Genomic DNA, 22,827 nt, shown 5'->3' on the forward strand with positions numbered 1-22,827 from the left:
TCTTTTCTGTGGCTTCTGATCCTCACTGCAGCATTGGTGTCTCCACAGCTGGGGAGAAAGGCTGAGACAAAGTCACATAGGAGGATAGGAGCAGTCCCTGAGGCAGGGTGGGGGGGCAGGGAGAGGGGGGCTGCTCCTGGCTCCCAGTTTGTGCTGATGGAGTGGGAGCTGCAGCTGCGACTTGAAGCCCTCAGCCCTAAAAAACCAGGCAGGGGGACAAATTTCATCCAAAGAGAGGGTAAGGGTGGGAGCTAGCATTTCTCCTCTGTGTCTTCCCATTCCTGTCTGCCCCCAACAGTCCATTTGCAGGCCATGTGGTCCAGGTAGGAAAAATCACTGGGGTGGTTTAAGAGGGAGGCGCTGTGGGTTTTGGCTTTGGTTTCTGCCCTATTGGGCAACTCTGAGCATGAGTGCATTTGGGTGGGTTGGTTGGTTGGTTTGTTTAATTTTGTATTATATAAGTGCTAATGGCTTTTCATGGCCCCAAGTGATGGCAAAGGCTGCAACTGTGTGTGAGGGAAACAGGTGGCTTCTGCTTGGTGCCAAGGTTATGGCTGCAGAGCTCTTGTGCAAATCACAGCATGGAGCTCTGATAGCAGAGGAGCTGAGCTGCTGTGGGATCCCAATGGGGGATAGGACATGGGGATGGCAAGCAGGGATGCAGGGATAAGGCGTTCAGGGCAGGGTCTGATGCCCTCCCATGGGGCTGCTGCTTGTGCTGTGCTGTGTGTGTGCTGAGCAGCACCTGCAGCTGAGTCTGTGCTTTAACCCTAACAGCCCTCAGCTGGGGCACTGTGGGGCTGGAAGGTGACCGTACTCAGGTGGTACAAAATTATTTATTACTGCTTGGTCTGTAGCTGTGATAAAACTGCACCAATGCTGTTTCTTGCTGGCTTTGGGATGTCATTTCAGAAGCACTTCTGGTGGACGATGCGTGGCCCTATCTCATAGTACTCATTGCGGCGGATCCAACATGACTGGAAGTTGCAGAGTGAGGCGAGGATGGATCCCCCTGTCCATGATGCGTGTCGCCGCAGCTCTGAGCCCCCCACCTTCATAGTAGTGCTGGATGGCAGGTGGCCCAGGAGCTCACTGCACAACCTCTTCTGCAGCCCCTTGAAGAGTGAGGAGCCCCCACACAGGACAATATTGGCACACATGGTGGGTGTGATTTCCTCCGGGAGCTGTGCAACGCTGTTCTGCACTGTCTCCTGGATCATAAAATCATAAAGGTTGGAAAAGACCTCTAAAATCCAACCACCCACCTACCACTATTATTGCCCACTAAGTCATGTCCCTAACTACTACATCTACCCTTTTCTTAAACACCTCAAGGGAAGGTGACCCCACCACCCCTCTGGGCTGACAGCGCCAATGCCTGAGTGCTCTTTTTTGAGAAGTTTTTCCTAATATCCAACCTGGATGCTCACGAAGGAATCTCCCCAGCTGGGCGGAGGGTTGAAGAGCGCCTCTGGGCACTGGAAGCGCTCCTTGCTGAGGGTAAGTGTCATCCCATTGGGCAGGGAAATATCCATGGTGTGGGAGCTGGGTGGGAGGAGACACTCGCTTTGGAAGTCGTCAGCAATGTAGCAGCACGCACGCTTGATGCCCTCCACCATGTGGGTCATCCCCTCTCTGAGCACATGCCCCATGTCCTCCAGAAGAGTTGAAAGATACCACGTAAGGCACCTTCCTGCCACATCTGTCTGCTTGGAGCTGCATGCCATGCTCCTGCCCTCCAGCACCGGCACGACACGGGTGGCCTCATGGCCCATATCCAGCACCAGAGCACTGATCTTGCCATGTGCATAAGCAGAGAGGACCGACTGAGGGGCCACAAAGAGACCCGGAGTGCCCAGCACCTCAAAGGCCACCTCTGCCATGTTCTCCCGGCTGCTGGTGGGGCTGAACAGTGGCTCTGTGAGGAGCAGCGCGTGGTCCTCAGGGTTCACCCGGAGCTCATGTTCAAGGAGGTACTTCCATAGGCTTTCAGCTGCCTCCCAGTTAATGATGAAGCCATTGTGCATCACCTCTGTGGTTTTTATGTCAGGGTACAGCAATGCCTCCTCTCCAATAATCACCCCAGCCCTGGTTTCTTCTGAGCCCATGCGGTGGCCCACCAGGGTGCTGACCTCAGCGCTGGGGGAGTGGTATCCTGAAAACCCTGCTCTGCAGCTCCTTGTGCCCATATCAATCACAATTGGACCCATGCTCAGGCCCTGACTGCTGGAGTAGTTGACAGTACTGCAGGAGAAGCTTCCAACAGAGCCTAGCTCCAAATCATCTGGGTGGCATTCATGGAGCATAAAAATTGCAGAATAGCTCTCTGTCTGTAGAGAGTCCCTGTCTTGGGAAAGCCCCTTCCCACCTTCCTGTGGCCTCTCCATCTCAGAACATTGCCTAGGAAACAGAGCTGGGCAGTGAATTCCCCTGAGTGGGCTTGGGCAGAATCTGTGACATGCTGGAGGGTACTGTGACATCAGCCAGGCTGAGCTGTCGCAGCAGGGGAGAATACCATGCGTGGCATCTGAAGGTATCGGCTACTTTCTGGCAGGAGTGTGGGAGGCAAAACGAGGATGATGCCCATCGCCAGCTCACACCGGTATGTGTGTTTTGGGGAGGGGTTGTGGTGTGCTCTAGAGCTTGCTCTGTTGTTTCTTGTAATGCTGCTTGGCCAGAAACCAGTGTCTGGGGGCATCCCTCGTGGTACAGTGTGACCAGAGCAGCAGCTTTGTGGTTACACACACAGAAGGAAAACAGCTCCATGTGTCTTTGTGCTTATACGTACCCAAGGAAAACAGCACCGTGCTTCCTGCTGGGCTCAGCACTCACAGAAGGCCCACAGCAGTGCTGCACTTTGGGCACGAGAGCTGATGAAAAGTTGCATTGCATCAATGCTCCTCCTTGTGCTGCTGTACTGGGCAAACTGCAGTGTGAGAAAGCTGCAATGTGAGAACGATTTCCTCATTTTCTTTCTCTTGCTGCCCCCTAAAGCTGGTGGGTTTTGCTGGATAGGAACAAGTGGGCCTTGCAAAGCAAAGAGGAACCAAATCCAGCAGTGGCCTGGAGGGAAGTGTGAGCTTGCTCCTTGCAGAAAGGTTGGAGAAATGCCACTCAGTGCTGGTGGTGCTGATGTTTCTCATGTTCCTGTCTGCGCCAAGCTCATGGAGTCTTATGGAGCAGGGTGGGGGAAAGGATGATGAGGGATAAATTAGCAGCAAAGCAATAAGGGGGATGAGCAAGAAAGATGGGCTGCAATGCCATGAGGCAGCTTAGAGTCAGGTGCTGCCTGTCTGCAGGGTGGGTGGTCTGGATATGGCAGTGCCTGGGGTGGCTTGGGGAAACAGTTCTTGTCTCCACTGAGGACCAAGAAGGATGGGAACATTGCATGAGCTGTGCTGGGGATGGGAGATTAGAGAGGAGCCTGGTTGATACACCAAATGACTTTCTGGTGACTGTTTCTGTAGCCAGCAGAGTATTTTTGTATATGAGAGCCCAAGTGAAGAAGAGTTGCTGAGAAAAGCAAGGAGAAGCAGATGAATCTTCTGTCGTTGCAGTTCCTTGTCTGCATTGTTCAGCATCAAATGTTTAAAGAGCTGAAAAGGAGGCTGATGAACTGTCTATTACGGAGCAGCAGTTACCAGGGCAGTGTTGGTGAGGGCTGGATGGAACCATAATAGGAAAAGAGAGAATGTGGGTCTTCCATGGAGTTAGGATGAATGTGAGGACAGAAATGCAGAGGAATGGCATTTGCACAATGCAGGAGTGGGACAGCAGGGGGCAAAGATGTTGCTGGGAGGAAAGGAGCTGAGGCTGGCCTAGGGCCCTGTCCCCAGCCGAGTCCCTGCCCTGTAATCCCTACCACAGGGAAAGGTATTGCCCCATTCCAGGAACTGTGCAGTGCCTGGGGCCAGGTCATGGCCAGGGCTGGGCTGCCTGTGTCACTGTGAGCTGCTGTGGGCTCTGGTTGTGAACCACAGCTCCACAACAAACGTAGGCACAGGTCCAAGCAAAACAGGGAGTGCATTGTGACACCATGCAGGGATGCTCAGCAGTGCCATGGTGTGTGCAGGTCGCTTCCTTTTAGGAAGCAGGCCCACAGAGGGTATCAGGCATCCCCATGGCATGCTCAAGCTGCTGCTGCTCTCTTAGCTTCCCTGTTCCCTCTCTGCTGCCTTGGTGCTCCTTAAGTGTATTTCAGCTTTGTTAACTGCAGCATAGCTTTTAGGGGCTGGGTGGAGGAGACCAGCTGGCAGGACTGGGTTTGGGTGCTCTGCCTGTGGTGGCAAAAGTTAGTAAGGTTGGATGTATGATGCATGCCCTGATCTGCCAGGGAGCACTGGTGGCTGAGCCAGGGAGAGAGGAATGCTTGACATGTCCAGCAGTGGCTCCTTCTGCAGAGGGCATGTCCTCAGCAACACCTTAGGAAATGGAGTAGCATGGTATTGCTGGGATGGTTTCTTGGCTCTCTGGAGTGCCCTCAAATAGGTCAGACAGTGTTAAGTGCTGCTATGCTGCATCTAAACTAAAGTTTTTCTGAATTAGGTCGGTGTTTGTAACTTGCTGTGGTACAGGGAAGTTTGTTCCAGTGCTCTCAGGTCTGTACTGGACCCAGGGTGCTGCAAGGAGCTCCATGGAGACAGTGCAAGGTTTTGTCCCAGTGGCTGCATGGGGCAGCAGTGCCAGCACAGGGGCTGCTGATGTGTTCTCTAAGACAAGTGCCAACCGCTCCTGGTCTCAGCACAGCCCTGGGAGAGGAGCAGGAGGTGGCACAGCTCACAGCACTGCAGCAGCTCTGCTCTGTGGGCACAGCATTTAAAAAAAGAAAACTCAACACCTCTAGGAAATGGCTCCACAAAATAGCAGTGCAGTGCATGCTGACTGTCACATCTCTGCACCCTGCACTGTCCCACTGTTTGCATTCCTTGCACCTCCTTGGGTGAGAGGGAGGGGGATGCTCAGGCACAGCAGGGACATGGGATGTGGGGAAGACGTAGGATAAAGCCTTCAAAGCTGGAGCTGGAAGGTCCTTTGCTCACAGCTTCGCTATTGCAGCTGCTGTCACATGTGGGTGGCACAGAAACCTGCGAAGTCTTTCACAAGCTGCTGCAGAAAGCTTTTAAGCTGGTGATGCTGACATAATCTTGGGTGCTTGAAAACCTTTGTTTGATCAAGCAAAAAGGTTTCTATTCCTCAGGCTCTGCTCTGCACTGAGGAACCTGACCTGGGAGGTGAACCGGTCCAACCTGCCCTGAGGAGGTTTGCTTTGAAAGTAAAAAGGCAGTTTGCATGGAAACCTTGCCTGCAGTGGAAGGATTAATGACTAATCGTGGTTTCATTAACTCTAGTGCTTTCACTTTCAGCACAGAGTCTAATGATAGCATTGAATAATTACCTAGAGATCAGCACCACGTCCCTCTGTGCTCTGCAGCAAGTTGAGGTGCGCTGAGCTCATGGGCACTGCTGTGGAAAGGAAAGTCCCAATGTTCATAAAAGTGACATCAGGCCCTACACTATAGGATGCTCAATCAGAGATATTGGTGGGACAGATGCATTTTCTGCTTTGGGATGAAATTGTGTTATTGGCAGTTTCCCATAGTATGAAAATAGTTGTGGTAAGAGTGCAAAAATTTACCCCAAGACAAGAGAAAATGCTAAACATAATTTATTAAAGAAACATTTTTCTAGCCCTCGTACACATTTTTCCTTCATGAATGGATGAACAGGTCTGTGAAGACAATACTTCATCTGTTCTGTCAATGGACTTTTGTGCCCAGATGTGGGAAGAACACACCGTACATGCCCTGCTGAACCTGGTACAGATCTGACTTTCTTCTTAGGCAAAAGACAATCTGGGCGGAAAGGAATAATGTTAATGGCAAAAAAACAAAAACAAAAAAAACCCCCAACAAACGTTTGCAAAAGGCAAACTTCACTAAACAGACCCAAACCACCCTGCCATGAGATGTCCTCTGTCTGAGAGATGGATGGACTTGGTAAAGGAGCCATTTGCTGAGGCTGCACAGGCAGAAGCCCACACAGTCCCTAGTTTTAAATCTGAGCTTTTTTTTCTTCTCAGTCCTGCTGACTAATTTTTACTCCTGAACCTCCAAGGGTAGGAATCCATGTTCTCTGCATACTGAGCAAAGCAAACATAGCTGCTGATGAAACTGTACTATTATTGTTTCCTATTAAATAAGGATCAGTGATCAGAAAGGATCTGCTCTGCAGTTTCCAAAGGGATGCAGCTGGAATGCAATCCAGGCTGTCTTAAGAGCACTGAGAACAAAATTCTGGATCTGATTACCTATCAGTAATTTCTTCTATATTCCTTTATCAGTAACTGGAATATTCTGAACAGGGTTGAGGTTGAAGAGGGGTTGTGTAGGAGATCCTCTATTCAACCTGCTTGCACCTTAATTTTGTTTTTTTTTTTTTTCTGCAAAAGACTCTGGATATCATTTGTGATCTACTGCCTCCTTCCCTAGAGATCTGTTTAGTAAGCTATAAATATCCTTCCCCATGCTCATGTGCACAAATCTGAGAAACCAGGCAGTAACTGGAGTAGGATTTGGCATGGGGCTTGCTGTGGCTGTGCATGTTGGGGTTGTGCTCCCACCATGCTTCCTGTGGCTGTCTGACAGTCCCTCCTGCAGCAACTCAGATCACTGGGCTCTGTTACAGCCAGAAGTGAGGTATGAGAGCAAAAGGGCCACTTACCAGGAAACATAACAACAGGAGGAGAATGAACCCGAGCAGGGCAAAAATGCAGATGAGGATTATTGCCCAGAACTGAAGATCTGCAGAGGCAAAATAGGAGCACATCAGTTTTTTGGGCTTTTTTGGACTTGTAGCTGTTTTACCTTGTACAGAAAGAGATCTTGCCCCAAGGCAGTTCAGAAGTACTGTACAAATAGGTGAGGTAAAATCACTGGGAGGCTGCATCTAGCCCTCCTTGGCCACAGCACAAACATGCCTTGGTGGTGTTAAGAATGGCAAGGATGTACAAAAACCCAAGTCAAATGGAATGAGGGTCTAAGGAGGTACAACTTCAAACGCAACTCAGGAAGCAGTGGAGCCCTCAGATGGTTTCAGGGGTGTTTCAGAGAGACAAAGTTGTCTCCTCGACCCCTCCAGGGTGAAAACAGGGCTCAGTGCAGGCAAAACTAACCGTAGTTAGCTGTTGATGGTAAAAGGAAAAGCAACTTTTTCCGAGAACTTCTTTTTCATGTTTACTGTTGGTAGTGAAGCTATGGCTGTGCTCACCTCCCAAGACTCCTGGATTTTTGGGCTTTTCTACAGGTCCCAGTTCCATTCAAACTAAGTGATACTAATTTACTGTAACTCAAATGACTGGTGGCTCTAGGGTGAATCACTCTAAAAACAAAAACACTCACCAGATCTTTTGGACTCTTGTTCCGTTGTTGTGAGCAAAGAGTAATCTGGAAAAGAAAGGGTGGGACAGTTGAGAAACAGAGCACTGCAGAGGTGACAAAAACAAAAGTAACAAAAGTTCCTGCAAAGTCATCTTGGGAGCACTTGCCTTCAACCACTAAACTCTGCTCATCCAGCTCATAGGTGGGGCCCAGCTTGGTGAACCCATCTGTCAAGCGTTGCAGCTCCTGGTACACCTCTTGCTTTTGTAAAGTCCTTGAGAAGGGGTCACGTGTGAATTTGCAGACAGAAGTGATGTTTGTGTAAGGTTTCCCATGGACTGGCCTGGAGGATGAAAGCCAGAATCATTGTTATGGGACAAGAAGAAAGAAGCGCAGAGCTGAGTAGAGTCAGGGGGAGGGATTCAGCCTCAGATTCACGCTTGCAGATAGCAATGTAATGTTTCATGATCGTAGCTCAGTTTTTTGTAGTGTCAGGTGGATGAGAAAGGCACTTGTATAGCCTTAGAACCATCGAATCATTCAGGTTGGAAAAGACCTCTAAGATCACCCAGTCCAACCCCAACCCATCCCACCATGCCCACTGACCATGTCCCTCAGTGCCACATCTCCACGTTTCTTGAACACCTCCAGGGACAGTGACACCACCACCTCCCTGGCCTTGTGAAATACACCCAGTGACTCAATCCCAGGCATTTCTAAGAGAAATCAATTCTTCTTTTCTTTGTTTGTTCCTCCAAAGAGATGGTGGAGAAGATAAAGTAGATTTAGATCTCAGGGCAGTTGGTTATCATGACCATTTGTGAACATGATTAATTCTTAGCTTATTTGAATAAGCCAAATGAGAGAATGAGCGTATTTTATGTGTCATCAAGAGCACAAATATTGGCAACGAGGCACAAACACCATGGCTGTGGCTCTGAATGCCATTTCTGCTTAAATACTCTTTCTGATGAAAAGTAAACACTTCCAAAGTAGGTCATACCCAAAGCTCTCCACGGTACAGCCAGCGAAGTAGCTCTTCATGCTACTACTTCTGAATACATTGAGCTGATGGGAAGAAACAGAACAGTTGAGGAAAATGAGTAAATTTAATGCATCTTTAATTTGGACAGGGAAATCATTCCAAGCTATTGCTGTTAACTTACTTCTTTCTCAATTTTCTCTTTGCTCTCTTGGTATATCTGTGACCTGGAATCCTGCAATTCTGGGGAGTATGGAAGGTTGGTGATTCTGAATTTTAATCTGAAGCTTTCTTTCTCAGACTTGAGAGGTGTTTTGTCAGTTGCTGCTTCAATTGCTAGTTCCAAGCCTGGAAAGTGAGAGTTAGGATAAACTTGACAAAGAAAAATGGAGGTTCTTCTGCCAATCAGTCGTGCTTGGAAGGCTTAGTTGGTAAAATGTGATGAAGTACTAACAGGTTAATAGAAAGTGAGTTGCTCAGCAATGTACTAAGCTAGTCAGTTCTTCAGGAATTATACATTTGGAAAAGGGTAGATCTGTTTATTACTCAGTGCTTGAAGTTATGGTAAGTAGTTATCACTTCATTTTTTTCTTGCTTAGCATTGAATAATCACAGGGGCAATTCAGGACTAAAGGATTAGATTGAGCCAGACTGAGTGGGTCAAAAAAACAGCTCAACTCTGACCTCTGTTCAATAGTTCAGCTTAGAAATAGACTGTTCCCCAAGCTACAAAAAAAAATGGAGAATTCTGTGGCAGTGAGTTGATCTGAATGGAAATAGGGCAGCTGAGATTTGAACTGTACATACCATCTACTGAGAATTCTTGCAACTGATAGCTGCTTCCCAACCACAGTCCAGTTGTATTTGAAGTCCCATTCTGAAAAGCCCTTTCAACCACAGCCCTGTTGATGCTGGGCTCTTGCTGGAAGAAGCAATTGCAGTCAACCAGTATGGATCCAGCCCTATGGACAGAAACAGAGGTTCTGAATTAAAAATCTGCTAGCCACTGTGAGAGTCTCTTGTCCAGGCCTCTTCCCATGAAAGCAGGACACTAAAGATATGCTCAGTGCTCTCTTTTAAAAAGTAGCAGAGTTCAAGTTGGGAGGAGGAAGGCAGAAGGTGCAGAGTCACCCTTCAGTCCTCATTCTTAGGGGGTAAAATTGATGACGGCTATCAGTAAATACTGATCTGGGGATACCCTACAAAAATCCGGACTGAGTCTGAGTTTGCATCAGTTAGGAAGAATTCAAACTGATGAATTCTGGGAAGCTGATAAGGCATGAACCAAACTGTTAATGGACAGGTGGAATTCTGCAAAGGACAGTACTTGGCTGCTGGTGAACAGTACTAGGGGTTGCAATCTTGTAAACCTTTCTAAACAAAGTTATATTACAGACCTTAGTCTTGTGATACTGCAGTTCAGGAACTGGTCTTGCAGGTTGCTCTGATGGTATAATTGGTTCAGCTGAAAGAAAAATGTCATGTTAAATAATGAGTTCTGGAGCCTTAGTAGATGCTTTAGGGCAGCAGGAGGGCCTGTAGCTGTGGAACAATGTTATTTTTTTCTGAATATGCCTTCTGTTGATGGGGTCTGACTTTCCAGCTTGGTAGTCCTTTTTGTCTTATCTAGACAGGCTGCTATTGTTAAACTGTGCAATTCATTGACTGATGGCTATCATCTTGATCCATATTTCATGGACAGAACAGGCTGGGATCTCAAAGCACAGAATGGTACGACTTCATTTAAAAAGCAAAAGCTACCTAAGGCTTTATCAGGTATGTTGACGGATTGGTGATGAAGAGAATGTGTTCATTTCTCAGCAATTTATTATGAATGTGCTGACTTCTGAGTTAGTGGCTATGTGACTACAATGCTGAGTGAGCGTACATTTAAATTTCATGGTGCACGTCTTTGGATGGAGGCTTAAAACCACATGTAAACTGAAAAATTTAACTGTCTGAAAAGCCAATCTCATTTTTTAGATTCTAGAAAATTTTGTTCCCAAATGTGGTGGGTTTTTTTTGTTTTTTTTTTTTTGTTTTTTTTTTTTTTAATTAAGCAAACAGTAGTTTAATTAAATACACAGTAGTTGCTGCAAAAGTTGACCAGTGCAGATATGGTGGTATTTGAACTGCAGCTCCTTACCTTTTTACTGATGCTTTCCAGTGCTGCTTTGTATTCTGGAGACTGAGAGTCTGGGTTAGTTAAGTTTTCATTGACTATTCTAAAGCTCAGTTTGTATCCTGTTGTGGCTGGACCTTTATTCAAAACAGGCTTTCTGGTGGTAGCTGTGTCTGTGAGGTGGAAACCTAAATTAAAAAAAGGTAGAGCGCTTTTATTTTTACAGCAGATCTATGCACACCACAAAAGCAATGTGAGTATGTCCCTGCTTAGTTCATATGATGTAACAATGATGTTGTGCAGGAATTCGTATGATTTAAGGGATGTAAGTGCTCTTAGACTAGCAACAACATTGGCTTTTTTTTTTTTTTTTGCTTTGTTTTGTTTTGTTTTGCTTTAATGCTAAGACATACTGAATCCCAACAAACCAAGGGAAAAGTTCATTAGTACTTGAGCCCTGATGGAGTGGAAGAATGAGGAGTGCTCTCCAAGTGACACCATAATCATTGCTTTTTACTGCTTATGCATACTTACCATTAACATGCAGACTGTTCTTCTCTAGGCTGTAGTGCCCTAGTTTGGTGATGCCATTTGTCATGGTGCTCAGCTCATGATAAACTGTTTCTCTGTCAAACCTGGCCATGCTGACGTTGTTTTTGTAGCTGCAGACAGCATCCACACCTGTGTCACCCCTGTGTCTCCCAGACCTAAGTGAAAACACATTGTTTAGGATGCTGCTGATGCTCACAGAACACCCTGTGTAATTCCTATGGCTCTGAATAAGTGCACAGCTGAGCTCATGATATCTTTCAAGTGGAATGTGAAGAACTGTGGCAGCATTTGAATACCAAGATAATTTAACCATAAATAAATTTGGGAATGGGAAAGCAGTTGCCACTGGCTTCTGTTTTCTGGCATCAGCACATGTAGTAACTTATGCAAGTGTTTAAGTATGCGTGAGAACAGACAAATAGATCATTGAACTTTCAGGAATCTTACCTAAATCTCATCACTTTACATCCAGTGTAGACAGAGCTTATGCTGCTCCTTTTGAACAGAGGGTCAATCTATTTAAAATAATAGCAATAAAGTAAATTTGAGAACTTGAAAGCATACCAGATCACTGTAACTCAAAATGGGCAAGGCCAGAGCCAGACTTACATAATGTTTGATAACTTTCTCTGTGGAAATGAATCTGCGGGAATTTGGTGTATCCAGATCTGCAGTATATTGGAGGTTGGTCAAGGTGAAATTAAGTGTGAAGTGGCTGGTTGTTGGGCTTGGAGCAGTAGTTACGCTCAGATCTGTAATCAAATGGGAGAAGGATTATGATTTTGCTGTACAAAAAGCTATACTTGGTTTCAAAGACATCCACAATCCTTTCAAACTTCAAGACTACTCCAAGGAACCTGTTTTTGGCAAAGCACTTACGTGATCTCTGGAGTGGTTCGTTATAACCTGAAAAGGAAATGCAAGAGAAATATTCTGTGAGTGAACTATACACTTAAAAAAAGAGGGGATAATTAAATGGATGATTCAGGAATGAATCACCAGAACCAGTCCCTGAGGGTGTGAATCTGTTAAATTCTTGCTTGAGCAGAATGAGCCTTTTATATTATGAAGGACTACAGTGAGAAAATACATGTAGTGCTTTAACTAAGTATCAGTGGGGTAGAGAGATCAGGTGAAATGTTCATATGCAAGTGAATTATTCTTGTCGAGACTAAAATTAATTCACTCTTCAGTGTAGAAATTAAAATCTTCAAAAATGTCAATGTGAAAATGTTCTTGGAAGCATACACTTCATCTTACACAAATCATGCAGAAAATTCTAGAAGGTTCACCCTTTCCTTACATTTACTTTTATTATTATTTTTTTTTAACAGAAGAGTTTCCTAAAGCCCAGTGCGGTTCCAGACTGCCCTGGTGCCTAGAGGACTGAAAATTATGCACTTACCGTTGACATAGAGGCTCTCCTTATCCAGTTTATAGATTCCTAATTTGGTGACGTTGTTTGTCATGCTCCTTAGTTCTTGATAAACTGTAGTTTTGTCAAAATTGGGCACTTGGGAGCCATTTCTGTAGCTGCAGACGCTGTCTACTGCTGTGCTATCTCTATTCGTCACTGACCTGAGAAATCAAGTAGAATCAAGTTTAGTTGTTAGTTGTTCTAAAAGTCTGTGGGTTTTCTTCTGATGTTATTAATAAGAGAAGAAAAACAAGAAAAGAAAAGCAATTAAAATCTGTCCACAGATGTCAGAGATAAACTGCAGAAGTTATACTGAGATGTTGGTGCTATAGCACAAAGGCTTTGTAAGATTAAGCACATACAAAAATGCACAAAAGCTTTATTGTAAAGATGCTGACTTCTTGAAAAAGAAAAATAATGTTTGAAGTATCGATCAAATATAAGTAAATCCATTTGTCTTCCAGCTACATTGCTTACCTGAATAGTATTACTTGGCAGCCAATGAAGTCAGGGCCAATGCTACTTTTCCGAAGCAGAGGGTCAATCTGACAAGGAAAGGTCTCTGTGAGCATGGGTAATGCAAAACATTGGGTGATTAAGAACACTGTGATGTTAGCTTACATAACGTTGCATTATTTTCTTGGTAGAATTGAATTTAGCAGAATGTGATCTCCCTAGGTCTGTAGTGAACCTGAGGTTGGTTATGGTGAAGTTCACTGTGAATTGCTGTATTATTTGTCCCAGGCTTTGTGTGTTGAATGGCTTTTCCACTGTAAGAGAGAAAAAATATGCAGATAAGCAAAAAAACCAACCAAACAAAAAAATAAACAACAACAACAAAAAAACCACACACACAAAAAAAAAACATTATAAGATTCAATATTATCTGTTTTTGTTTTTGTTAAAACATTTACATAAGAAATGTATGAACATGACCACAAACTGGAGGTGTTTGGCAATCTCATGAGCACAGCAAAATCAGAAAAAAAGTAAATTATACCTCTGAGTAGTTTGACAGATAAATTTTAATATACTTACATGACAGATCATGTGGTTCGTTGTAATCTGAAAAGAAATGAACAATCATTAGGAGAATATTCGAAGAATGTCTTCTAGCTCCAACTGAATTAGAGTAGCAGTACTAAACATGTCATATTCCTAATGACTTCAGGGATTTTGATTGTTTTAACTTAGTGAGGCTGACAGTTTTTGCCATCTGCTTTTTGCTATCTGTTCTGAGAGATAATAGAATCACAGAATCATATAAAATCCTGGGTTGGAAGAGGCTCAGGTTCTTCACAAGACCAGCCAAAATCGAAACACTACGCTTAAGAGAATTGCACAAACACCTCTTGCACCCTGGAGCCCTGGTACTGTGAATAACCTGCAGAGGAGTTTCAATGCTCAAGTATCATCTCATAATAAGACATAAAAAGATGTATTAAATCACACTCTCATTTCAAAATACTCCTGGTCAACATAAAGAATAACAATGTAAGCTAAAGACAACAATATAAACAATAAGGTTCTGGCTGAGGAAAAGGACAGGCATAAGGAAATACAAATTTGGACGAGAAGCAAAGGAAGGAAACCTGAGAAACTATTAATACTGAACTATATAGAAAAAGCTAAAAGAGAAAAAAAATATATAATGTTAAAAAAACAGAATATGGAAAAGAAAGAAAAACTAAATAATAGATAATTAAAAAAAAAAATTCTAAAAATGCAGATGAAAAGATGAATGGCACAAATAAAAACAGAGATGTGATAAAAATTGAGAAAAAAGAATACATTTACCGTTGACGTAGAGGCTGGTCCTGTCCAGGCTGTAGGGGCCCAGGCGCGTGATGGCTCTGGTCTTGTTGCTCACTTCGTGGTAAAGGCCCACCCTGTCCAAGTCAGGGCTGGAGGGCTCCTTCCTGTAGCTGCAGACGAGGTCCACGCCTGTGTTGTCGCCTTGCCTCACGGACCTGGAAAACAGAAAGCCATGCCTGAGCACCTGGCTTTGGCACCTCAGTGCTGCAAGGTGGACAGGCTTTGCGGCTTCTGAACGTGTGCGTCTCCGTGAATGCATGCTCGGTATTCCCGCTGGGGGCCAAGCTGGGGCTCCGTTCCACTCCTGCCTCCACTGAAAGTATGGCTTTTTTTCCGGAAGCCGTGGGCAAGAGAGGACTGTGGATTCGTTCTTTGGTCAGCACCATGACCCGAGGGTTAGGGGCTGGCGGCGAGGGGAGGCTCCAAGGGATGAGGTCGTGAGGGAGAATGAGAGCAGGGAGAAGGTCTTGGTGGTGACAGAGCAGAAGTGTGGTGGGAGCCCGAGTGCTGGCACCTGACAAGGGACCCTGGGTGGCCAGCCCTACCTGAAGGCTGTCGTTGCACATCCAAGGAAATTGGGGCCAATGCTGGTGTCCTTCAGAAGGCGGTTGAGCTGGCAACGAGAAAGGTTTCTGATGAGCACCCTGCTTGCGTCCCTGGATACTTTCCAGTGCCAGTGGCAAGCTCTCCTTCCGGCCTTGGCAGCGTTGCGGGTTACGTACCAAGGTGGTCATGACCCTCTGGGTGGTGTTGAGCTTTGCCGAGTGAGGAATCTGCAGATCGGAATCGTAGGGGAGATTGGTGATGGTGAAGTTGACGGTGAACCGCTCGAGGCCTGGAGGTGTCGTTGGTGGCCGAGTGGGAGCTGCAAGAAGCACAGATGGGGAGTGAGAGGGTGCAGGAGGACAGCTGTGAAGGCTGTGGGAGGGCAAAGGCAGTGGTGCCTGGCCAGCTATTTCTCCCCCCCCAGCCGTCATTATGATGGGAAAGTCTGGCGGGTTCTGCGCTTATCCCAGGCATGACAAGCCCACGGGACGAGAGGCCCGCGAGGCCCCCGTTGCCTTTTGGGTGCATCCTGCCCCTGTGTGGTACTCACTGGGCGTCACTGGCTGCGTCACGGGCTGTTCGTTGTAACCTGGAACGAGAGAGAGAGAGAGACATGAGCTGGAGCTCAGTGAGGGGAAGGCGGAGGGCCAGAGGGAGGCAGCAGGAGAGGCCTTGTTCACCGTTGACGTAGAGGCTGGTCCTGTCCAGGCTGTAGGGGCCCAGGCGCGTGATGGCTCTGGTCTTGTTGCTCACTTCGTGGTAAAGGCCCACCCTGTCCAAGTCAGGGCTGGAGGGCTCCTTCCTGTAGCTGCAGACGAGGTCCACGCCTGTGTTGTCGCCTTGCCTCACGGACCTGGAAAACAGAAAGCCATGCCTGAGCACCTGGCTTTGGCACCTCAGTGCTGCAAGGTGGACAGGCTTTGCGGCTTCTGAACGTGTGCGTCTCCGTGAATGCATGCTCGGTATTCCCGCTGGGGGCCAAGCTGGGGCTCCGTTCCACTCCTGCCTCCACTGAAAGTATGGCTTTTTTTCCGGAAGCCGTGGGCAAGAGAGGACTGTGGACTCGTTCTTTGGTCAGCACCATGACCCGAGGGTTAGGGGCTGGCGGCGAGGGGAGGCTCCAAGGGATGAGGTCGTGAGGGAGAATGAGAGCAGGGAGAAGGTCTTGGTGGTGTCAGAGCAGAAGTGTGGTGGGAGCCCGAGTGCTGGCACCTGACAAGGGACCCTGGGTGGCCAGCCCTACCTGAAGGCTGTCGTTGCACATCCAAGGAAATTGGGGCCAATGCTGGTGTCCTTCAGAAGGCGGTTGAGCTGGCAACGAGAAAGGTTTCTGATGAGCACCCTGCTTGCGTCCCTGGATACTTTCCAGTGCCAGTGGCAAGCTCTCCTTCCGGCCCTGGCAGCGTTGCGGGTTACGTACCAAGGTGGTCATGACCCTCTGGGTGGTGTTGAGCTTTGCCGAGTGAGGAATCTGCAGGTCGGAATCGTAGGGGAGATTGGTGATGGTGAAGTTGACGGTGAACCGCTCGAGGCCTGGAGGTGTCGTTGGTGGCCGAGTGGGAGCTGCAAGAAGCACAGATGGGGAGTGAGAGGGTGCAGGAGGACAGCTGTGAAGGCTGTGGGAGGGCAAAGGCAGTGGTGCCTGGCCAGCTATTTCTCCCCCCCCAGCCGTCATTATGATGGGAAAGTCTGGCGGGTTCTGCGCTTATCCCAGGCATGACAAGCCCACGGGACGAGAGGCCCGCGAGGCCCCCGTTGCCTTTTGGGTGCATCCTGCCCCTGTGTGGTACTCACTGGGCGTCACTGGCTGCGTCACGGGCTGTTCGTTGTAACCTGGAACGAGAGAGAGAGAGAGACATGAGCTGGAGCTCAGTGAGGGGAAGGCGGAGGGCCAGAGGGAGGCAGCAGGAGAGGCCTTGTTCACCGTTGACGTAGAGGCTGGTCCTGTCCAGGCTGTAGGGGCCCAGGCGCGTGATGGCTCTGGTCTTGTTGCTCACTTCGTGGTAAAGGCCCACCCTGTCCAAGTCAGGGCTGGAGGGCTCCTTCCTGTAGCTGCAGACGAGGTCCACGCCTGTGTTGTCGCCTTGCCTCACGGACCTGGAAAACAGAAAGCCATGCCTGAGCACCTGGCTTTGGCACCTCAGTGCTGCAAGGTGGACAGGCTTTGCGGCTTCTGAACGTGTGCGTCTCCGTGAATGCATGCTCGGTATTCCCGCTGGGGGCCAAGCTGGGGCTCCGTTCCACTCCTGCCTCCACTGAAAGTATGGCTTTTTTTCCGGAAGCCGTGGGCAAGAGAGGACTGTGGACTCGTTCTTTGGTCAGCACCATGACCCGAGGGTTAGGGGCTGGCGGCGAGGGGAGGCTCCAAGGGATGAGGTCGTGAGGGAGAATGAGAGCAGGGAGAAGGTCTTGGTGGTGTCAGAGCAGAAGTGTGGTGGGAGCCCGAGTGCTGGCACCTGACAAGGGACCCTGGGTGGCCAGCCCTACCTGAAGGCTGTCGTTGCACATCCAAGGAAATTGGGGCCAATGCTGGTGTCCTTCAGAAGGCGGTTGAGCTGGCAACGAGAAAGGTTTCTGATGAGCACCCTGCTTGCGTCCCTGGATACTTTCCAGTGCCAGTGGCAAGCTCTCCTTCCGGCCCTGGCAGCGTTGCGGGTTACGTACCAAGGTGGTCATGACCCTCTGGGTGGTGTTGAGCTTTGCCGAGTGAGGAATCTGCAGGTCGGAATCGTAGGGGAGATTGGTGATGGTGAAGTTGACGGTGAACCGCTCGAGGCCTGGAGGTGTCGTTGGTGGCCGAGTGGGAGCTGCAAGAAGCACAGATGGGGAGTGAGAGGGTGCAGGAGGACAGCTGTGAAGGCTGTGGGAGGGCAAAGGCAGTGGTGCCTGGCCAGCTATTTCTCCCCCCCCAGCCGTCATTATGATGGGAAAGTCTGGCGGGTTCTGCGCTTATCCCAGGCATGACAAGCCCACGGGACGAGAGGCCCGCGAGGCCCCCGTTGCCTTTTGGGTGCATCCTGCCCCTGTGTGGTACTCACTGGGCGTCACTGGCTGCGTCACGGGCTGTTCGTTGTAACCTGGAACGAGAGAGAGAGAGAGACATGAGCTGGAGCTCAGTGAGGGGAAGGCGGAGGGCCAGAGGGAGGCAGCAGGAGAGGCCTTGTTCACCGTTGACGTAGAGGCTGGTCCTGTCCAGGCTGTAGGGGCCCAGGCGCGTGATGGCTCTGGTCTTGTTGCTCACTTCGTGGTAAAGGCCCACCCTGTCCAAGTCAGGGCTGGAGGGCTCCTTCCTGTAGCTGCAGACGAGGTCCACGCCTGTGTTGTCGCCTTGCCTCACGGACCTGGAAAACAGAAAGCCATGCCTGAGCACCTGGCTTTGGCACCTCAGTGCTGCAAGGTGGACAGGCTTTGCGGCTTCTGAACGTGTGCGTCTCCGTGAATGCATGCTCGGTATTCCCGCTGGGGGCCAAGCTGGGGCTCCGTTCCACTCCTGCCTCCACTGAAAGTATGGCTTTTTTTCCGGAAGCCGTGGGCAAGAGAGGACTGTGGACTCGTTCTTTGGTCAGCACCATGACCCGAGGGTTAGGGGCTGGCGGCGAGGGGAGGCTCCAAGGGATGAGGTCGTGAGGGAGAATGAGAGCAGGGAGAAGGTCTTGGTGGTGTCAGAGCAGAAGTGTGGTGGGAGCCCGAGTGCTGGCACCTGACAAGGGACCCTGGGTGGCCAGCCCTACCTGAAGGCTGTCGTTGCACATCCAAGGAAATTGGGGCCAATGCTGGTGTCCTTCAGAAGGCGGTTGAGCTGGCAACGAGAAAGGTTTCTGATGAGCACCCTGCTTGCGTCCCTGGATACTTTCCAGTGCCAGTGGCAAGCTCTCCTTCCGGCCCTGGCAGCGTTGCGGGTTACGTACCAAGGTGGTCATGACCCTCTGGGTGGTGTTGAGCTTTGCCGAGTGAGGAATCTGCAGGTCGGAATCGTAGGGGAGATTGGTGATGGTGAAGTTGACGGTGAACCGCTCGAGGCCTGGAGGTGTCGTTGGTGGCCGAGTGGGAGCTGCAAGAAGCACAGATGGGGAGTGAGAGGGTGCAGGAGGACAGCTGTGAAGGCTGTGGGAGGGCAAAGGCAGTGGTGCCTGGCCAGCTATTTCTCCCCCCCCAGCCGTCATTATGATGGGAAAGTCTGGCGGGTTCTGCGCTTATCCCAGGCATGACAAGCCCACGGGACGAGAGGCCTGCGAGGCCCCCGTTGCCTTTTGGGTGCATCCTGCCCCTGTGTGGTACTCACTGGGCGTCACTGGCTGCGTCACGGGCTGTTCGTTGTAACCTGGAACGAGAGAGAGAGAGAGACATGAGCTGGAGCTCAGTGAGGGGAAGGCGGAGGGCCAGAGGGAGGCAGCAGGAGAGGCCTTGTTCACCGTTGACGTAGAGGCTGGTCCTGTCCAGGCTGTAGGGGCCCAGGCGCGTGATGGCTCTGGTCTTGTTGCTCACTTCGTGGTAAAGGCCCACCCTGTCCAAGTCAGGGCTGGAGGGCTCCTTCCTGTAGCTGCAGACGAGGTCCACGCCTGTGTTGTCGCCTTGCCTCACGGACCTGGAAAACAGAAAGCCATGCCTGAGCACCTGGCTTTGGCACCTCAGTGCTGCAAGGTGGACAGGCTTTGCGGCTTCTGAACGTGTGCGTCTCCGTGAATGCATGCTCGGTATTCCCGCTGGGGGCCAAGCTGGGGCTCCGTTCCACTCCTGCCTCCACTGAAAGTATGGCTTTTTTTCCGGAAGCCGTGGGCAAGAGAGGACTGTGGACTCGTTCTTTGGTCAGCACCATGACCCGAGGGTTAGGGGCTGGCGGCGAGGGGAGGCTCCAAGGGATGAGGTCGTGAGGGAGAATGAGAGCAGGGAGAAGGTCTTGGTGGTGTCAGAGCAGAAGTGTGGTGGGAGCCCGAGTGCTGGCACCTGACAAGGGACCCTGGGTGGCCAGCCCTACCTGAAGGCTGTCGTTGCACATCCAAGGAAATTGGGGCCAATGCTGGTGTCCTTCAGAAGGCGGTTGAGCTGGCAACGAGAAAGGTTTCTGATGAGCACCCTGCTTGCGTCCCTGGATACTTTCCAGTGCCAGTGGCAAGCTCTCCTTCCGGCCCTGGCAGCGTTGCGGGTTACGTACCAAGGTGGTCATGACCCTCTGGGTGGTGTTGAGCTTTGCCGAGTGAGGAATCTGCAGGTCGGAATCGTAGGGGAGATTGGTGATGGTGAAGTTGACGGTGAACCGCTCGAGGCCTGGAGGTGTCGTTGGTGGCCGAGTGGGAGCTGCAAGAAGCACAGATGGGGAGTGAGAGGGTGCAGGAGGACAGCTGTGAAGGCTGTGGGAGGGCAAAGGCAGTGGTGCCTGGCCAGCTATTTCTCCCCCCCAGCCGTCATTATGATGGGAAAGTCTGGCGGGTTCTGCGCTTATCCCAGGCATGACAAGCCCACGGGACGAGAGGCCCGCGAGGCCCCCGTTGCCTTTTGGGTGCATCCTGCCCCTGTGTGGTACTCACTGGGCGTCACTGGCTGCGTCACGGGCTGTTCGTTGTAACCTGGAACGAGAGAGAGAGAGAGACATGAGCTGGAGCTCAGTGAGGGGAAGGCGGAGGGCCAGAGGGAGGCAGCAGGAGAGGCCTTGTTCACCGTTGACGTAGAGGCTGGTCCTGTCCAGGCTGTAGGGGCCCAGGCGCGTGATGGCTCTGGTCTTGTTGCTCACTTCGTGGTAAAGGCCCACCCTGTCCAAGTCAGGGCTGGAGGGCTCCTTCCTGTAGCTGCAGACGAGGTCCACGCCTGTGTTGTCGCCTTGCCTCACGGACCTGGAAAACAGAAAGCCATGCCTGAGCACCTGGCTTTGGCACCTCAGTGCTGCAAGGTGGACAGGCTTTGCGGCTTCTGAACGTGTGCGTCTCCGTGAATGCATGCTCGGTATTCCCGCTGGGGGCCAAGCTGGGGCTCCGTTCCACTCCTGCCTCCACTGAAAGTATGGCTTTTTTTCCGGAAGCCGTGGGCAAGAGAGGACTGTGGACTCGTTCTTTGGTCAGCACCATGACCCGAGGGTTAGGGGCTGGCGGCGAGGGGAGGCTCCAAGGGATGAGGTCGTGAGGGAGAATGAGAGCAGGGAGAAGGTCTTGGTGGTGTCAGAGCAGAAGTGTGGTGGGAGCCCGAGTGCTGGCACCTGACAAGGGACCCTGGGTGGCCAGCCCTACCTGAAGGCTGTCGTTGCACATCCAAGGAAATTGGGGCCAATGCTGGTGTCCTTCAGAAGGCGGTTGAGCTGGCAACGAGAAAGGTTTCTGATGAGCACCCTGCTTGCGTCCCTGGATACTTTCCAGTGCCAGTGGCAAGCTCTCCTTCCGGCCCTGGCAGCGTTGCGGGTTACGTACCAAGGTGGTCATGACCCTCTGGGTGGTGTTGAGCTTTGCCGAGTGAGGAATCTGCAGGTCGGAATCGTAGGGGAGATTGGTGATGGTGAAGTTGACGGTGAACCGCTCGAGGCCTGGAGGTGTCGTTGGTGGCCGAGTGGGAGCTGCAAGAAGCACAGATGGGGAGTGAGAGGGTGCAGGAGGACAGCTGTGAAGGCTGTGGGAGGGCAAAGGCAGTGGTGCCTGGCCAGCTATTTCTCCCCCCCCAGCCGTCATTATGATGGGAAAGTCTGGCGGGTTCTGCGCTTATCCCAGGCATGACAAGCCCACGGGACGAGAGGCCCGCGAGGCCCCCGTTGCCTTTTGGGTGCATCCTGCCCCTGTGTGGTACTCACTGGGCGTCACTGGCTGCGTCACGGGCTGTTCGTTGTAACCTGGAACGAGAGAGAGAGAGAGACATGAGCTGGAGCTCAGTGAGGGGAAGGCGGAGGGCCAGAGGGAGGCAGCAGGAGAGGCCTTGTTCACCGTTGACGTAGAGGCTGGTCCTGTCCAGGCTGTAGGGGCCCAGGCGCGTGATGGCTCTGGTCTTGTTGCTCACTTCGTGGTAAAGGCCCACCCTGTCCAAGTCAGGGCTGGAGGGCTCCTTCCTGTAGCTGCAGACGAGGTCCACGCCTGTGTTGTCGCCTTGCCTCACGGACCTGGAAAACAGAAAGCCATGCCTGAGCACCTGGCTTTGGCACCTCAGTGCTGCAAGGTGGACAGGCTTTGCGGCTTCTGAACGTGTGCGTCTCCGTGAATGCATGCTCGGTATTCCCGCTGGGGGCCAAGCTGGGGCTCCGTTCCACTCCTGCCTCCACTGAAAGTATGGCTTTTTTTCCGGAAGCCGTGGGCAAGAGAGGACTGTGGACTCGTTCTTTGGTCAGCACCATGACCCGAGGGTTAGGGGCTGGCGGCGAGGGGAGGCTCCAAGGGATGAGGTCGTGAGGGAGAATGAGAGCAGGGAGAAGGTCTTGGTGGTGTCAGAGCAGAAGTGTGGTGGGAGCCCGAGTGCTGGCACCTGACAAGGGACCCTGGGTGGCCAGCCCTACCTGAAGGCTGTCGTTGCACATCCAAGGAAATTGGGGCCAATGCTGGTGTCCTTCAGAAGGCGGTTGAGCTGGCAACGAGAAAGGTTTCTGATGAGCACCCTGCTTGCGTCCCTGGATACTTTCCAGTGCCAGTGGCAAGCTCTCCTTCCGGCCCTGGCAGCGTTGCGGGTTACGTACCAAGGTGGTCATGACCCTCTGGGTGGTGTTGAGCTTTGCCGAGTGAGGAATCTGCAGGTCGGAATCGTAGGGGAGATTGGTGATGGTGAAGTTGACGGTGAACCGCTCGAGGCCTGGAGGTGTCGTTGGTGGCCGAGTGGGAGCTGCAAGAAGCACAGATGGGGAGTGAGAGGGTGCAGGAGGACAGCTGTGAAGGCTGTGGGAGGGCAAAGGCAGTGGTGCCTGGCCAGCTATTTCTCCCCCCCCAGCCGTCATTATGATGGGAAAGTCTGGCGGGTTCTGCGCTTATCCCAGGCATGACAAGCCCACGGGACGAGAGGCCCGCGAGGCCCCCGTTGCCTTTTGGGTGCATCCTGCCCCTGTGTGGTACTCACTGGG

General features: G+C 50.6%; 2 protein-coding genes and 1 long non-coding RNA gene across 3 annotated transcripts in view; 1 reads left to right on the plus strand and 2 right to left on the minus strand.

Moving 5' to 3' along the window:
- Nucleotides 1–817: 817 nt before the first annotated feature.
- Nucleotides 818–2,436, minus strand: LOC116236103 (actin-like protein 9). The gene is made up of 2 exons (XM_031604609.2): nucleotides 1,419–2,436; nucleotides 818–1,211 (listed from the first exon to the last, which is right to left on the minus strand). The coding sequence occupies exons 1-2, from the start codon at nucleotides 2,385–2,387 to the stop codon at nucleotides 909–911; spliced, it is 1,272 nt and encodes a 423-aa protein (XP_031460469.2). The 5' UTR covers nucleotides 2,388–2,436; the 3' UTR covers nucleotides 818–908.
- An 18-nt stretch (nucleotides 2,437–2,454) lies between these two features.
- LOC116236104 (uncharacterized) lies at nucleotides 2,455–5,296 on the plus strand. The gene is made up of 2 exons (XR_004168487.2): nucleotides 2,455–2,602; nucleotides 5,198–5,296. It is a non-coding gene; the product is annotated as an uncharacterized LOC116236104 (long non-coding RNA).
- Nucleotides 5,297–6,710: 1,414 nt separating this feature from the next.
- MUC16 (mucin 16, cell surface associated) overlaps nucleotides 6,711–22,827 on the minus strand; it is a 50,881-nt gene continuing 34,764 nt past the window's right edge. Inside the window, exons 37-63 of the mRNA XM_090125829.1 lie at nucleotides 22,273–22,733; nucleotides 21,590–22,097; nucleotides 21,206–21,348; nucleotides 20,336–20,853; nucleotides 19,786–20,245; nucleotides 19,093–19,610; nucleotides 18,542–19,004; nucleotides 17,859–18,366; nucleotides 17,298–17,758; nucleotides 16,615–17,122; nucleotides 16,054–16,514; nucleotides 15,361–15,878; nucleotides 14,987–15,129; nucleotides 14,247–14,621; nucleotides 13,488–13,514; nucleotides 13,071–13,219; nucleotides 12,927–12,994; nucleotides 12,438–12,610; nucleotides 11,749–11,938; nucleotides 11,642–11,700; nucleotides 11,015–11,413; nucleotides 10,505–10,668; nucleotides 9,756–9,823; nucleotides 9,067–9,320; nucleotides 8,543–8,781; nucleotides 8,380–8,444; nucleotides 6,711–7,719 (exon numbers count right to left, since the gene is read on the minus strand). Coding sequence (XP_089981955.1) covers nucleotides 7,263–7,719; nucleotides 8,380–8,444; nucleotides 8,543–8,781; nucleotides 9,067–9,320; nucleotides 9,756–9,823; nucleotides 10,505–10,668; nucleotides 11,015–11,413; nucleotides 11,642–11,700; nucleotides 11,749–11,938; nucleotides 12,438–12,610; nucleotides 12,927–12,994; nucleotides 13,071–13,219; nucleotides 13,488–13,514; nucleotides 14,247–14,621; nucleotides 14,987–15,129; nucleotides 15,361–15,878; nucleotides 16,054–16,514; nucleotides 16,615–17,122; nucleotides 17,298–17,758; nucleotides 17,859–18,366; nucleotides 18,542–19,004; nucleotides 19,093–19,610; nucleotides 19,786–20,245; nucleotides 20,336–20,853; nucleotides 21,206–21,348; nucleotides 21,590–22,097; nucleotides 22,273–22,733 — 8,357 coding nt within the window. The 3' untranslated portion in view covers nucleotides 6,711–7,262. The remainder of the gene's footprint in view (nucleotides 7,720–8,379; nucleotides 8,445–8,542; nucleotides 8,782–9,066; nucleotides 9,321–9,755; nucleotides 9,824–10,504; nucleotides 10,669–11,014; nucleotides 11,414–11,641; nucleotides 11,701–11,748; nucleotides 11,939–12,437; nucleotides 12,611–12,926; nucleotides 12,995–13,070; nucleotides 13,220–13,487; nucleotides 13,515–14,246; nucleotides 14,622–14,986; nucleotides 15,130–15,360; nucleotides 15,879–16,053; nucleotides 16,515–16,614; nucleotides 17,123–17,297; nucleotides 17,759–17,858; nucleotides 18,367–18,541; nucleotides 19,005–19,092; nucleotides 19,611–19,785; nucleotides 20,246–20,335; nucleotides 20,854–21,205; nucleotides 21,349–21,589; nucleotides 22,098–22,272; nucleotides 22,734–22,827) is intronic.

The sequence above is a fragment of the Phasianus colchicus genome, chromosome 28 (assembly GCF_987193195.1).
Source record: "Phasianus colchicus chromosome 28, bPhaCol1.hap1.1, whole genome shotgun sequence".
In the NCBI taxonomy this organism is placed as follows: Eukaryota; Metazoa; Chordata; class Aves; order Galliformes; family Phasianidae; genus Phasianus; species Phasianus colchicus.

Bases quoted from the DNA above. Each gene is read 5' to 3' on its own strand.
- LOC116236103 (XM_031604609.2), bottom strand. From the start codon at position 2,387: ATGGAGAGGCCACAGGAAGGTGGGAAGGGGCTTTCCCAAGACAGGGAC. The intron at 1,212-1,418 runs GTTGGATATTAG...TTTATGATCCAG, and splicing joins ATTCCTTCGTGAGCATCCAG to GAGACAGTGCAGAACAGCGT.